General features: G+C 37.8%; 3 protein-coding genes across 3 annotated transcripts; 1 reads left to right on the forward strand and 2 right to left on the reverse strand.

The window, feature by feature from the left end:
• Positions 1-2,322: 2,322 nt before the first annotated feature.
• LOC142527441 (CBS domain-containing protein CBSX5-like) lies at positions 2,323-4,640 on the reverse strand. The gene is made up of 2 exons (XM_075632250.1): positions 4,247-4,640; positions 2,323-3,895 (listed from the first exon to the last, which is right to left on the reverse strand). Exons 1-2 carry the CDS (start codon positions 4,570-4,572, stop codon positions 3,073-3,075), a joined length of 1,149 nt encoding a protein of 382 aa, XP_075488365.1. The 5' UTR covers positions 4,573-4,640; the 3' UTR covers positions 2,323-3,072.
• Positions 4,641-6,112: 1,472 nt separating this feature from the next.
• On the forward strand, positions 6,113-7,654 carry LOC142526564 (stem-specific protein TSJT1-like). The gene is made up of 4 exons (XM_075631043.1): positions 6,113-6,444; positions 6,563-6,803; positions 6,900-7,020; positions 7,213-7,654. The coding sequence occupies exons 1-4, from the start codon at positions 6,233-6,235 to the stop codon at positions 7,395-7,397; spliced, it is 759 nt and encodes a 252-aa protein (XP_075487158.1). The 5' UTR covers positions 6,113-6,232; the 3' UTR covers positions 7,398-7,654.
• Positions 7,655-8,356: 702 nt separating this feature from the next.
• On the reverse strand, positions 8,357-10,958 carry LOC142526563 (clathrin light chain 2-like). The gene is made up of 3 exons (XM_075631042.1): positions 10,529-10,958; positions 9,204-9,357; positions 8,357-9,098 (listed from the first exon to the last, which is right to left on the reverse strand). Exons 1-3 carry the CDS (start codon positions 10,855-10,857, stop codon positions 8,658-8,660), a joined length of 924 nt encoding a protein of 307 aa, XP_075487157.1. The 5' UTR covers positions 10,858-10,958; the 3' UTR covers positions 8,357-8,657.
• Positions 10,959-12,736: the final 1,778 nt, after the last annotated feature.

Genomic DNA, 12,736 nt, shown 5'->3' on the forward strand with positions numbered 1-12,736 from the left:
CAAAATATCCGTCTTCGAATTGGTCCCGCAAGTCTTTTCTTCTGTATTTTTCTCCCCTCTTAGAAATAAAAGTCGGATCTTTCTCAGAAATCACCACAGAAAACATTTGAATTCCTTCAACACTCTGTGTTTCTCCTCCGCAGCGCATCATCACTCTCTAACTTATTCTGGTTGGGATGATTTGTTGCAGAACGGAGGTAGTACGAGGTGGGTCAAATCTGCTCGACAGTGTTCTGAACTCCCTTGGAATTGGTGGTAGAAAGTATGTATTTGTGTCTCTCTTTGGTTTTGTTTGTGCCTTGGCGATCTCTAGGGTTAAGGTTTCCACCATTGCTTATTTCCAGCATGTGCAGTTGTATTTGCTATTGCATTTTCGGTCAGGTTGGTTATAGCCGGTCAGCTGAAAGAATCAAAACTCGATGGAAATAGATGAAAGCTCATGGAAGAAACATATAATTGTTTCATTGAGAAATTAAGGAACTTGGTCGATAATTTAAATGGTTACAATGCCAATGTTGTGAACCTCAAGAATGATATTAGTAGAAGAATTGAATGCAATCAAGTTACTGTTAGTGTTTTAGAAGGATGCCTAGATGTTATAGAATCCAGTGATACCGCGTTTGTAAATGCAGTAGATGTAGTAGAAAGTTGTATACAGAGTATCCTACGTGGTGACAAAACAAAGGAGGTGAATTCCTGTCCTTAGTTGAGCACGACAAGGAAGAAATATGGTGAAAGTGGCATTAATTTTTCTCAAATTATCGGTGGATTATTTGGAGGGAAGCCTGTTGGCTCAAAGACTGATAAATTGGAAGAATTGGGCTACGGAGAAGTGGTGGATGGGAAGGTGAATAATCGAAAGGAAGCCAATATTTTATCTGCTTCCATCAAAGAGAGAAATCTGAATTCTATAATGAATGGAAAACTGGAAGATAAAACAGCGAGAATTGTTTCTAACCCTTTTGATGAAATTGTTAGAAGTCAAAATAATGATGACAATTATGTTGTTGGGACGGGAGTGAAAAATGAAGTTTTTGAATATCAGAAGAACAAATTACCTGACAAAAATGGCACCACCAAATCAGTTTTCAACCAGACTGGCTATAGTTATTGCAGCAACAAATCAAGACTGGTGAATGACGAACAAGTTTATATTAAAGATTATGATCCGGAAGCAATGTCAGTTAGTCATAATCCGTCACTTCGCCATAATTCTTATAATTCCGAGGATTTTATCATCAGTATGAAACATATAGAAACCGCAAGTTCATTAGGTCATCGACAGAAACTTGAAACTAGGGATAAAAATTATTGGCAATCTGAATGCACAGGTAAGGGCCAGAGAGAGTTTTGGAGTTCTTTTAAAGGGGATACATCCCGTCCACAAAAGCAACCTTCCTTCACCAGTGAAGAGTCTGCACATATGAATGCTTTAGGTTCCGCTCCATCATCAATCGTTGATAATTTGGAATTCGGTAGATATCTTAGTGAAGCTAATAATCTATTTAAAGAAGCTACGAGATGTTTAAGGCATCAAGTTGATCGTGATTGCTCAGAGAATGCACTATATAAATCTGCGCTATTACTTTCAAAAGCAATAGAAACGAGGCCAATGAGTTTATGGCTGTGGAAAAGTTGGGGAATACGTATCTTCTTCATGGTGAACTTAAACTGAGGATCAGCTGAAAGTTGAGATCCCAGCTTGCGAGAAAATATCCCTTTTCAATTGAGGAGGGCATGAAAGTACCAAAGAGGTTTGACGATCATCTTGCTGGTAAAGAAAAGATCAAGTTGACTATTGTGGACGTTTGTGAAGAATGTGAAGAGTTACTCATTAAGGCAGGAAGAAAGTACAAATTGGCCTTGTCCATTGATGGGAATGCTATGAGAGCCTTATATAATTGGGGACTTGCTCTTTCATTTCATGCACAGTTGATTGCAGATATAGGACCGGTGAGCACCGTCCTCAACACCAGCAACTTTTCTTTTTATAATAAGTTTGATTGTTTTGTATCATGTCTCTTGCATAGTATGGGAAATTAATGTTTCTATGAATGAAACTTGATATATCGCATGAATTAACATGATGCTACCTGTTCTACAAATCTCTCCACTTGTTAGAAGACACTCTTGGAATTTATTCTCAAGATTTTCCTCAATATTTTAGATTGCTACCTGTTTTTGCCCTGATGTGCTAAAGCAATGATTATGCACCTGATGGTATTGTAAACCTGCTAAAGTATGCTTTCTTGCTAATTATTGCCTCTAATCTTTCTGACCGAACAAAATGTCAGAGTATATAATCACATAATTAATATGGCATTAGTTTATTTCTGCACTTTTAAAATGGGGTGCAGCATTGCAAGACAGGTCTAGGCTAAGACCTGGGAGAAGTAGAGAGAAGGTGAAGTTGCTGCAACAGGCCAGATGCTTGTATGAAGATGCACTTCACATGGATTCAGGACATCTACAGTTACAAGAGGCTTTGTCGTCTTGCGTATCTGAGCTTGATCATTGGTACAGTTAGCAATGGTTGAAAAATTTTGGGGGATGCATATTGCCGTTAATCAAACTTTTGGCGTCTAAACTCTTTTTCACCTCCTTGTTTCACTATTTTCATAGAACTATTTATGCCAAGAATAAGGAATACCAAACATTTTAATTTTAATGGAATCAGATCACAGTGAACATAAAATAGTTCCTGTAATAATGTCTGATAAAATGTCCATAGAACTCTATACTGATGAATGAGGACAAGCATTTTTGGTCAAGAATGTCTACCGTTCTTGATCTTTTTGGTGGACATTAGGATTTTATCTAATTTGCGGAGTTGGTATATTAAGCATTGTTTAAGGTAATTTTATCTCATCTGGTCATAGTCATTACCATCATGTTGAATCTACTTATTTCTCTACACATATATGCATCCTTAGAGGGAAGTGCTTTTTGGTCATTTTGCTCTTTTTTTTGTGTTCGTCCAACTTATTCAAGATTAAACTATATTTTTTGCTCAATGAATTATATATTTAAAGTTTGTAACTGAGGTAGTAAATCTCTTAAAATGATCATTGCTTAAATATACTTATCCTTCTCTGGTTTGTTTTGCCTGCATCCTGCAAAACTCCGTAGAACTTTCAAGATTCCTGCAAATGTTACTGCACCAACCAAGGTGTAATCTTCCTCCACAACCCACACGCAACTAACCCGATGAGCTAGAGCCTGGATCATCACTGCCACCAAAGAACTGTTAGGGCTACAGGCGATGACCCAGCTCCTCTGTGGACAGTTTCGACCTGATACCCAATTCCTACGTAGCCCAGATTCATCGTCAGAGGAGCAATTAGAAGATGAAGAATATACTGAAGAATGAAAGAACTCGTCCATCAAGTCCGACATTCGTGCCAAATTTCTCTTTAGTAGCCTTATCCGTACTAACTGAATCAAGTCTTCATGTGGGCTTCTACAATCAATATAATCCATGAGATCACCGACTGAGAGGGCGGTTATGGCGGCTGCTGCTGTTTCATTGCAGCAGGCTAGTTTGAAGGGTGAGATCTCGCCTATTAACCTGTGTTTTTCATCAACAACGGCAACGGATGTTTGTTTGTCAAGGGCACGGTTAAAGTATCCCGCTGCTGAGGACGCAGGTTCTTTATGATACACTGTCATGATATCGTGTTCAATGATGTTGATGGAACTGATGGCGAAATATGGGACCGGGGAGAAGACTCGGATGGAATTTAGAAGGAAACGGACAACATCCTCTTGCGTTAACCAACAGTATCCACGGCCATTGCTGAGGAACTTCTTTCTTGAACCGGAAATCCTGTGGTTCTGTATTGGAATCGCTAGATTGTGGGTGCCTTCAAGTATGTGATCTATTGCCTCCAGCAAGCTGAAAGTTCAGGAACGGTACACAATAGTATAGCTCAGAACACTACAGGCAAGTAAAAAGTTATTCTTGCTTTGATAATTGACAAAACTAAAACGATTCGACTGGAATTTTTTCCAAATTTTCATATTCTAAAATTGACATGGAAGAAACTTGATGACGTAAAATTATTGTATATTTTAATGATAAACCAATTGAAAATCAGAAAATCACACATCAATGTATCATGGCTTCAAGAACTTGTTGACCCGTTGCTTCAATGATTTTATAAAATCATAAACCAATCTTTTTGAATCAAGTAAATGTATATATCTTCTTAGAAATTTTATCGTGATCATATCAAAGAAGGCTAACCTGGAATTGGAATACAAATGCGTGATCATGGAAACTCCTTGGGATAAAATTTGAGATACAGGAGACTCAAAAGCCTTAAATGGATCCACCAAATTTTCCTCTCTACAAAGAAAGAGAATTACATCCGTCATGCAAATTTTCCCTATGCACAAAGAGGAACGAATGGCAAGCTCTTCGACGCTTTCCCACACGCTGATGTATGTATCTTCGGACCTCTTTAATACCGTCAGTGCATAGTAAACGGTGTCGGTCGCGGTGATCCCAAACAGTTCCGGCTTTCCTAAGCACAATTCCGATACGACTTGGTTAAAAAATTTCGCTGCCATGCAATGATCTGAAATCCAAATGAATAGGGAGGGAGATAAGATATGCTAGATTTCCGGAAATAAATGAAAATTATGTATCATCCTCGTTCCAATGGATATTATTTATCACGACAATAAATATGACTAATTATTTAAATAGATCAACCTAACTCTTATAAGAAAAAAACATTTAATTATAAGAATACTCGACAATCAACCGCGATAAAGAAAATAATCTACTCATGTAATATTGTGGTCGTTATAGGAGAAAATTGGGTACTATCCCTTCTAGGAAATTTGAAGTGACGAATTACGAAAATGCCAAGTGCAAAATTTAGGCAATACAAAACGCATGGATCCTCTTGTTTTACAAAATAGTTGTGAGCACTCGGAACGAAAATGACAGACAATACAACACGTACCAGTCCAAACATTGATTATGACTTAAGCCATCCTCCTGAATGATCCTCCGTCGTAGTAATTCTTTTAATATCTCAATGCCATTAGATTATTTTGATTTCTCATATTTTAATAGAAGTTAACATCGATGGGTTATCCAAAAGCTAAAATTTCACAACATTATAGGAGAAGAAATACTTCAAGTGTAACATTGAGAAATCTTATTTCGATATGGCTCGTTTTGAACAATTGTTTGATTGGGTATCGTTTATTGAAGTATATTATTGGCACCAAAACTCTACAATCTCTCACTTTCTTTCTCCTTGTATTTGATTATGAGAGTTAATGAATGCCCCTAGTTCGCAATGCTTCTAATTTCTAATGTTACTACGTAAGAACTAAGAAACAGTATTTCTTTGTTAAATACCATATGTGAGAACTTGCTACTCCCTTTGACTTTTTAATAAATTTCGTGCATAATAAAAGGAGGAAATTTAACGACTTCCCCTCGCCCTGATAAGGGGGCCAACGAAATTTAGTTGGACAACCAAAATGCACCAAAACCCGGTGGGCATTAGCCCAAATGGCGCCGTGAATGTCATTTATTGACATCCGCTCGTCTCCAGGCTTCCCTTGTTGGGACCAAAAGCTAGATATGGCTAATCATCCACATATATGCCAATCCAATATCCTATATCAAGCCCATAACGACTATTTGAACTCGAAATTACGTCAAACCTTCTTTTTTTTTTTATCTTTATATATGTATGTATGTATGTATGTATGTATGTATGTATAAAAGGATTTGCTGACTCGGCTAAGTGTCAATAGTCAACTTATTTAGGTTTGTGGGTAAGAAGCGCTCAAATTTAGACCGATTCCTATTTGTTATCATTTTTCAAATTTAGATCCAAAAAATTGCTTCTTTAATCTTCTAATCTCATGAAATATCCGAAAAATCTGTTGCATTATACCCTTATCCACCATAAGATTAGGGAATATTAAAAAGAAAAGTTTTTATATAAGAAAATAATAATGATGATGATGACAGTGAATATGATTTAAAAAAAGGGTGGGGCTGGTTCCATTTTTCCAATGGTTTTATGGATAAGATTGCCACCTAGTTTTAGTCTCCTACCTGTACCTATAAATTACTCGACCTCCAATCCAAAGTTTCCATAACCATTCCTACATTTCGCACAAGACCCTTCGTTTCGTTTTGTACGTTAATCTGTTTAGATCTATACTGTTTTAACATTAATTTTCTCGTTGGAAAGGAAAAATGTTGTGTGCATTCAAGAATGGCGTTGTGAATCCACCGAAGGAGTTGCATAGCCAAGCCTCTTCACAGGCTTCACGTAAACTCAAGACTCCGGAAGAGACTTTGAAGGTTTTCTTGGCTTCAAATCCCAACGATGGCTTATCTCTTGCATTTGCTGACAAGGCCAGTTTGGCCTACGCACCACCTCAACGTTCAGTCATGTCACACAAAAGGTAAAATGCACGCAGATTGATATCCATTGAATCTGATTTACACCATGGGATAAATGTACAAATGTTGCAGATTTGTGTTCTGGGATTGGATATCTGATCCAAGATTATGACTTTGCAGGCTGTTCTGTTCGATAGACGATATATGCTGCATTTTCTTGGGGAATTTGAATAATTTGTGCAGACTCAACAAACAATATGGGCTATCAAAGGGTGGGGGTGAGGCCATGTTTGTGATTGAAGCTTATCGGACCCTCCGTGACCGGGGCCCTCTCCCGGCGCATCGAGTCATTAAAGATCTCGAGGGCAGTTTTGGCTTTGTGATCTATGACAACAAAGCTGGAACTGTGTTTGCTGCCCTCGTACGTACAAATTCAGCATTGTCAAAATTTGTCTTTTTTTGGGGGGGTTAATTTGGTGAGAAAAAAGTGATGAATTTGGTTCAAAATTGTTGGCAGGGTGCTGATAAAACAGTGAGCCTGTATTGGGGCATAGCTGTTGATGGCTCTGTTATGATCTCAGACAATGTAGATCTCATAAAAGCAAGCTGCGGGAAATCATTTGCACCATTTCCTGCTGGTATGTCGATTTGTTTCGTGCCACAACATATGATTATGATAGGAATCCTTCGTGGGTCTACATTTAGGCCAAGGGGACAATTTTCTTTTAAACAAAATGTCCAAGATTTGGGGGCATCAAAATGACCATTTTTGGCATTTGGGATAGCATTTGATCTTGATACTGATTGGGTTTCTTCGGGTGAATGCGCAGGGTGCATGTACCATAGTGAAGGAGGACTAATTAGCTTTGAGCATCCAACGTATAAGATGAAAGCAATGCCAAGAATTGATAGTGAGGGGGCGATGTGCGGATCATATTTTGCAGTTGATGCTTATTCTAAAGTTAACAGCATGCCAAGGGTTGGTAGTGCAGCTAACTGGGCAACCTGGGGCTGACAGCCTTCGCGGCGTTTGCTTAACATTACTGACAACAAGATTGCTGCTTTCCTTTGTTTATTTGTTTTGTGTTTGTTTGATGTTTATGTTGGTGTTATTTTCTTGGTTTAATCTTGGCTCCTTCCCCCCTCAGCATGTGCATATGATGATTGCCGAGGCATTTAGAGTTTGTAACTAAACAAGTGGTTTCGCAACTATTAGTTGCAATTTGGTCGCATTGTTTGCATTATCTTTTATCGTATATGTTTTAATTTTTATAGACTACTGTTAATTAATAACGAACCTGAATACGTTTGCGTGGGGGATTGCACATATTTGTAAAAATAATATAGGAATACAATCTCCATTTAGTGGAAACTATCTCTTGCTTTCACTTCACCAAGCCACACTAACATCCTTGTCGTCTTTCCGCAACACGCGCATTTATCAACTCCAAGCAAAACAGCGTGCACCCAGTTTTGAACTGAGATCAACACGATATTAATCACTTAACATCCAATTACAGTTCAAGGAATTGGGTGCTGTGTTCAGAAATCTGTGACAGAAGTTGGTGCATGAATACATTAAGAAAATAACAGCACAACCCCCAGATTATTAGATATTTAGCAAATTCAGTGTGAATCAGATAACAGACACACGGTTCTTCCAAAAAAAAAAAAACGAAATTATCGATTACATGAATATACAGTTGTGAGGAGTTTCATAAGTTGCCTGACAATTCGACATGATATCTGATGAATCTTTTTTCCCATCAGGATCACTAGGTAGAGGTTCAGATGAGGTTGGATGCCTGAATTGGGTAAACTTTCCAGATGGTTATTTGCAGGCAATTTTTTTTGCATTTATTCAACACAAATAAATTATAAAGTGTATCCACATAGTGACGAGATACTCAAATAATCAATCACAGATGAAAAACGATTAAGATGTCAAGATATCAATGAAAAATCACTACACAATAACACAATAATATCGTCTCGTTAAAGCTCAACAACACAGGAGTGAATTATATAGTGTATCCATATATTGACAAGATACTCAAATAATCAAATGCAAATGAAAAACAAATAAGATATCAATATATCAATGAAAAATTACTACACAATAACACAACAATATTGTCTCGTTGAAGCTCAACAATACTAGAGTGATTTCTGTGGTATTCGAGGACAATTCAAATGGCATGCATAAAGGAATACAAAATCATGAAGCTAAGATGAAGTCTCAAACCTCGATGCAGCAAGATAATGAAATAAGAACTTAGCTCACATGGAGTTCTTTGACTAGAGTAACAGGTTCTGATGTTTGTGGAACACCATTAGGAGCAGACTTTTTGGAAGGAGAAGATGCAGCCTCTTTTGCCCCCGGTCCAGTGGCATTAGGCGCCGCATCCTCAGAATTTTTGGCATTTTTTCCATCATTCCCATCTTTAGCTGGAGCAGCTGCTAGAGGAGGTGGTGGTAACATGTGAGGCGGGGGATTGTGCTTCAACTTCACTAATATTCCACGCAACCTTGAGAGATCGGTTGCTTTGCCAGGTTTAGGCCCTTGGATGACTGTGATCGATGGTTTCTTATCTTTATCCTTCTTTTTTCCCCTCTTCTCGATATTGGGCACCTCATTTGGAATGAGCTCTCCTATGGCTTTCCAATACTGTTTATCTGCTTCTTTATGGAACTTTTCTTGAATCGCCAGAAATGACTGAACAATGTAGAAATCACAGATATGATGGGTTTATAATTTCCAATAACCAAGGTGAAAAAAGAGGCATGAGTCAATCAAGGGAATAAAACCATAAAGCTTAACCTTCTCTCTCTCCCTGTTGCTGGTCTTGTTCGTCTCCAAATTAAGCTTTCTTTTCTCATAAAAAGATTTCTTATACTCCTCAGCTTCTTGTATAATCTGATCTCTCATTTCTTTCTCCCCCGTCTCCTTTTCCCCAAGTCGAATGGCATTTTGTCTACAGCAGAGAACCATTTGCATATTAATGGGAACACAAATATTCTTTCCAGAAAGTCAAACCGAAGAGGATCTTTCCTAGCTTGTTTAGGTTGAGTTTGATGGTAAATCTTACAGGCCTGTGGTTTTCTTCTTTTTCTTTTCTTTTTTTTCCTTTCAGCCTTTTTGGTGTATTTGGATAATTTTTATATTTTTTTTAATTTTTATCAAACAAGCAGCATGAAATGTAGAATATCACAAGTCAACAAAATGGCAGATCGAAACCGGGAAAATTGTCCTTGATGGGGTAAGTAAATGTCTATTATACATGAATTCTATTTTTCAACCCCGGCCCATCAAGGTACTTAGATAAGGTGAACCGTGATTCCAACCATCCCAAATGAAGCAGTGGCTTTTTAATCACTTAGGTTCCTCTAGGTTTACCATTAAGTCATTTTCATCATACTTTCAGCTGGGAACATGCTCAAAACATCTGAAATGATAGTATAAAATTGAGCTTTTGTGGGATTTTAAGATGGTTAAGACACAAGAGACGGTTGCCCATTATAGGTATTTATAAATTATAATACATTTGTAGGTATTTATAAATTATTATACATTTGTCAAAACACAAAAAGTAATTTAAATATAATGAGAGACAAGACGTAGCTTTCTTGACACAAAGCTGTGAAGGAGGTAATCAAAGCACAATAAAGGGAACGAATCCATGTAGCTAAGCCAACTGGTTTGATAAGATGCTATTAGTTCATGAATATGCTCAATTATCATAATATATACGTTATCGTCAACAAAAATGTCTTGTTTAGCTTGAGCTAAACCCAACTTCCTATAGTCCATAATGTCCATTGAGAACAGATAGATCGTAGTCGTTAATAAAAAGATCCAAGCTAGATTCTGAGGGAGAATGCTTACCTAAACCCAAAATCTCTCATAAAGCATTATCAATATAAAAAGTACTAATGAATTTTAAGATTCTGGAACGATGATATACCCAGCCCCAGATTCGCTGAAACCCGACCATTCCCGGGATTGCTCAAAGTTAAAAAAAAAAAATCAAGCTTATATTCGAGAAACAATATATCGATCAATAAAATTCCCAACTTAAACATCATTTAAACCCTAATCAAGCCAGATCCAATCGAATGTGACAAAATAACATAAGTAAATCCGACCTCCGCCATTCCCGAAGAGCGAATCCTTCTTCTTGCATCTCATTGGGAGGTGGGAGGACCGGTCCATCCGAGCTGAATACTCCCTCGGAATCTTCCCCATTGTCATAAGGCGACTTTCCATTTCCATTAGAGATCGGGACCGGCCCAGATGGCACAAATGGCTCAGGATTCGAACCGAACGGATCGGGGCTGTTCACATCATCCACCGTCACCCCCTCGGAATCGACGTAGGTGTAAGCGGAAGCAGAATAAGGAGGGGTGTCGGTGGAGAAGGCGGTGTAGGAGTCGTCGTAGCCTGTATATCCGCTGTAGGTGTCGAAAGATGTCATCTCTTTCACTCTACAACACAGGTTGATGACTGAAATTGGACTGAGTTTGTTTTGTTCTTGAAATCAATCAGACTCTTGAAATCAATCTGTCCAATGCCACGTATTTACGCTACATTTCAAGAAAAATATTTAAAGGGATGATTCAGTTTTACTCCCTCATTTTATGTTTCATTCTTGCTTTGGTCCCCCGTTCGTCAATTGGCTCAATTTAGTCCTCCGTTTTTTCGTCGTGTTTCCGAAATGGGTCATTCCGTCCAATTCAGTGTTAAAAATAACGGAGTTTACCCGTTTAGCTCATTGAGTCACTTAGGTTCCTCTAGGTTTACCATCAAGTCATTTTCATCAAGTGCTAACTCCAATTGAGCATCCAATAGTTCAGATTTTTCAGGTGTGGTACTTGAACTGGAAGTTGAAGTCCAACAATTCTTATCATTGGAAGCGAATTAAGTAGTTGCAAACTGTTTCAACCCTTTCTTAAAAATTGCATCAAAAATTTTCACACCCTCTTCCCTGCTCCAATATGATATATGGGAACTGGGAAGCACCGTTAGATTGGACGAAAGGGTCAATTGCAGCTATCGAGCTACCATAGTTGTTAACCCTAGCTTTCTGAACAAAGAATATGTTTCTGAAACCATAATTTACTAATCAAAATGGTGCACGAACGAAGATGGGCTTAGACGCTCTAAAACAAATTTAGACTTGCCCAGCACGATAGTAAAGTCTAGATTGGAGCTTCGCAATTGGGCTTTTCAGTAAGAACCAGGTTTTAGCGTAGGTCAAGGGAGAACTTACAAAAGCCCAGTTCTTTTAATTTTATTGTTTATAAATAACCAATAACTAATCAAAACTCCTCCTCTGTGATAATTCTTGGGATACTAGAGGCTAGATCTGCTGTCCGTTCGTCCAAGTAAAATAAGTGAGTTGAGTTGATAATATCAAAATATGGCCGACCTGCCTCACCCCATCTCATAAAGCAGGCAAGCTGATCCGTTTCGATAACCCTAGATGTTAATAGCCAGTGATAAGTTAATCAGTTGGTAATTAATTCATCCACTTGATATGATACATGTACATGTATTCCAACCTGTCGGGCGGAGATTATGTCAATCCAATTGCCTCAAAAGATTTTGAACAGTACCGCATCCATATTATCTATTAGTTAATTACACATTCTGCATGTTAATCACCGACGACCCTAATCTTAACGACTACATACGCTGTACAATAACCCGCAACAACATTATTATAAATCAATTATTAAACATAAAGGGGAAACCAAATTACGAAAGCACGTGGTTTAGTCCAATTAGACTGTTTTAGACTTTTATTTCAATAGTTTAGTAATTTTTTTTACCAAAGCACGTTAATATTTAAAGTGAGATGATATAATGTGTGTATTTATATATATCACAAAAAGTAGGGGCTCCTGCAAATTTACGATGTTAATTAATTATTAGTTTATCTATCCGACAAATATTCCCTTCGGACAAGTTGTGAGAAAATACAATTGCTAAAGGTGGCTCTACGTACCTAACCGACCGACCGACCGACCGACCGACCTGCAGAATTAATTTTTAATATCAGTTAGTTCTCATCTCGTGGAGCAACGTCGATATGAAATTGAAATATGAAAACTAAACGTCGATCGATATGCAAACTTAATTATATCCTATATAGATAGCCTCTTTCTTTCATAAAAACAGGTTTTCATACATGCATGTGAAAACATGCAGTCCAGTTAGGCACGTGAATAATGACTCCCAATCGGAATGATCCTTGGCCATGAGAAACCACAATATGCCAGCTAGATAATTTTCTGTTTCTTTTTTCTAAAAAAAAATAAGGATCGGCAAGAGCGACCCAATCGATAATTTTT

This window comes from Primulina tabacum, chromosome 15 (assembly GCF_025594145.1).
Source record: "Primulina tabacum isolate GXHZ01 chromosome 15, ASM2559414v2, whole genome shotgun sequence".
NCBI lineage: Eukaryota > Viridiplantae > Streptophyta > Magnoliopsida > Lamiales > Gesneriaceae > Primulina > Primulina tabacum.

Coding starts and splice junctions, on each gene's coding strand:
- LOC142527441 (XM_075632250.1), bottom strand. CDS start 4,572: ATGGCAGCGAAATTTTTTAACCAAGTCGTATCGGAATTGTGCTTAGGA. Junction 3,896..4,246: donor CATTTGTATTCCAATTCCAG/GTTAGCCTTCTT, acceptor CTGAACTTTCAG/CTTGCTGGAGGCAATAGATC.
- LOC142526564 (XM_075631043.1), top strand. CDS start 6,233: ATGTTGTGTGCATTCAAGAATGGCGTTGTGAATCCACCGAAGGAGTTG. Junction 6,804..6,899: donor GAACTGTGTTTGCTGCCCTC/GTACGTACAAAT, acceptor AATTGTTGGCAG/GGTGCTGATAAAACAGTGAG. Junction 7,021..7,212: donor ATTTGCACCATTTCCTGCTG/GTATGTCGATTT, acceptor GTGAATGCGCAG/GGTGCATGTACCATAGTGAA.
- LOC142526563 (XM_075631042.1), bottom strand. CDS start 10,857: ATGACATCTTTCGACACCTACAGCGGATATACAGGCTACGACGACTCC. Junction 9,358..10,528: donor GCTCTTCGGGAATGGCGGAG/GTCGGATTTACT, acceptor TCTCTGCTGTAG/ACAAAATGCCATTCGACTTG. Junction 9,099..9,203: donor GCAACAGGGAGAGAGAGAAG/GTTAAGCTTTAT, acceptor TACATTGTTCAG/TCATTTCTGGCGATTCAAGA.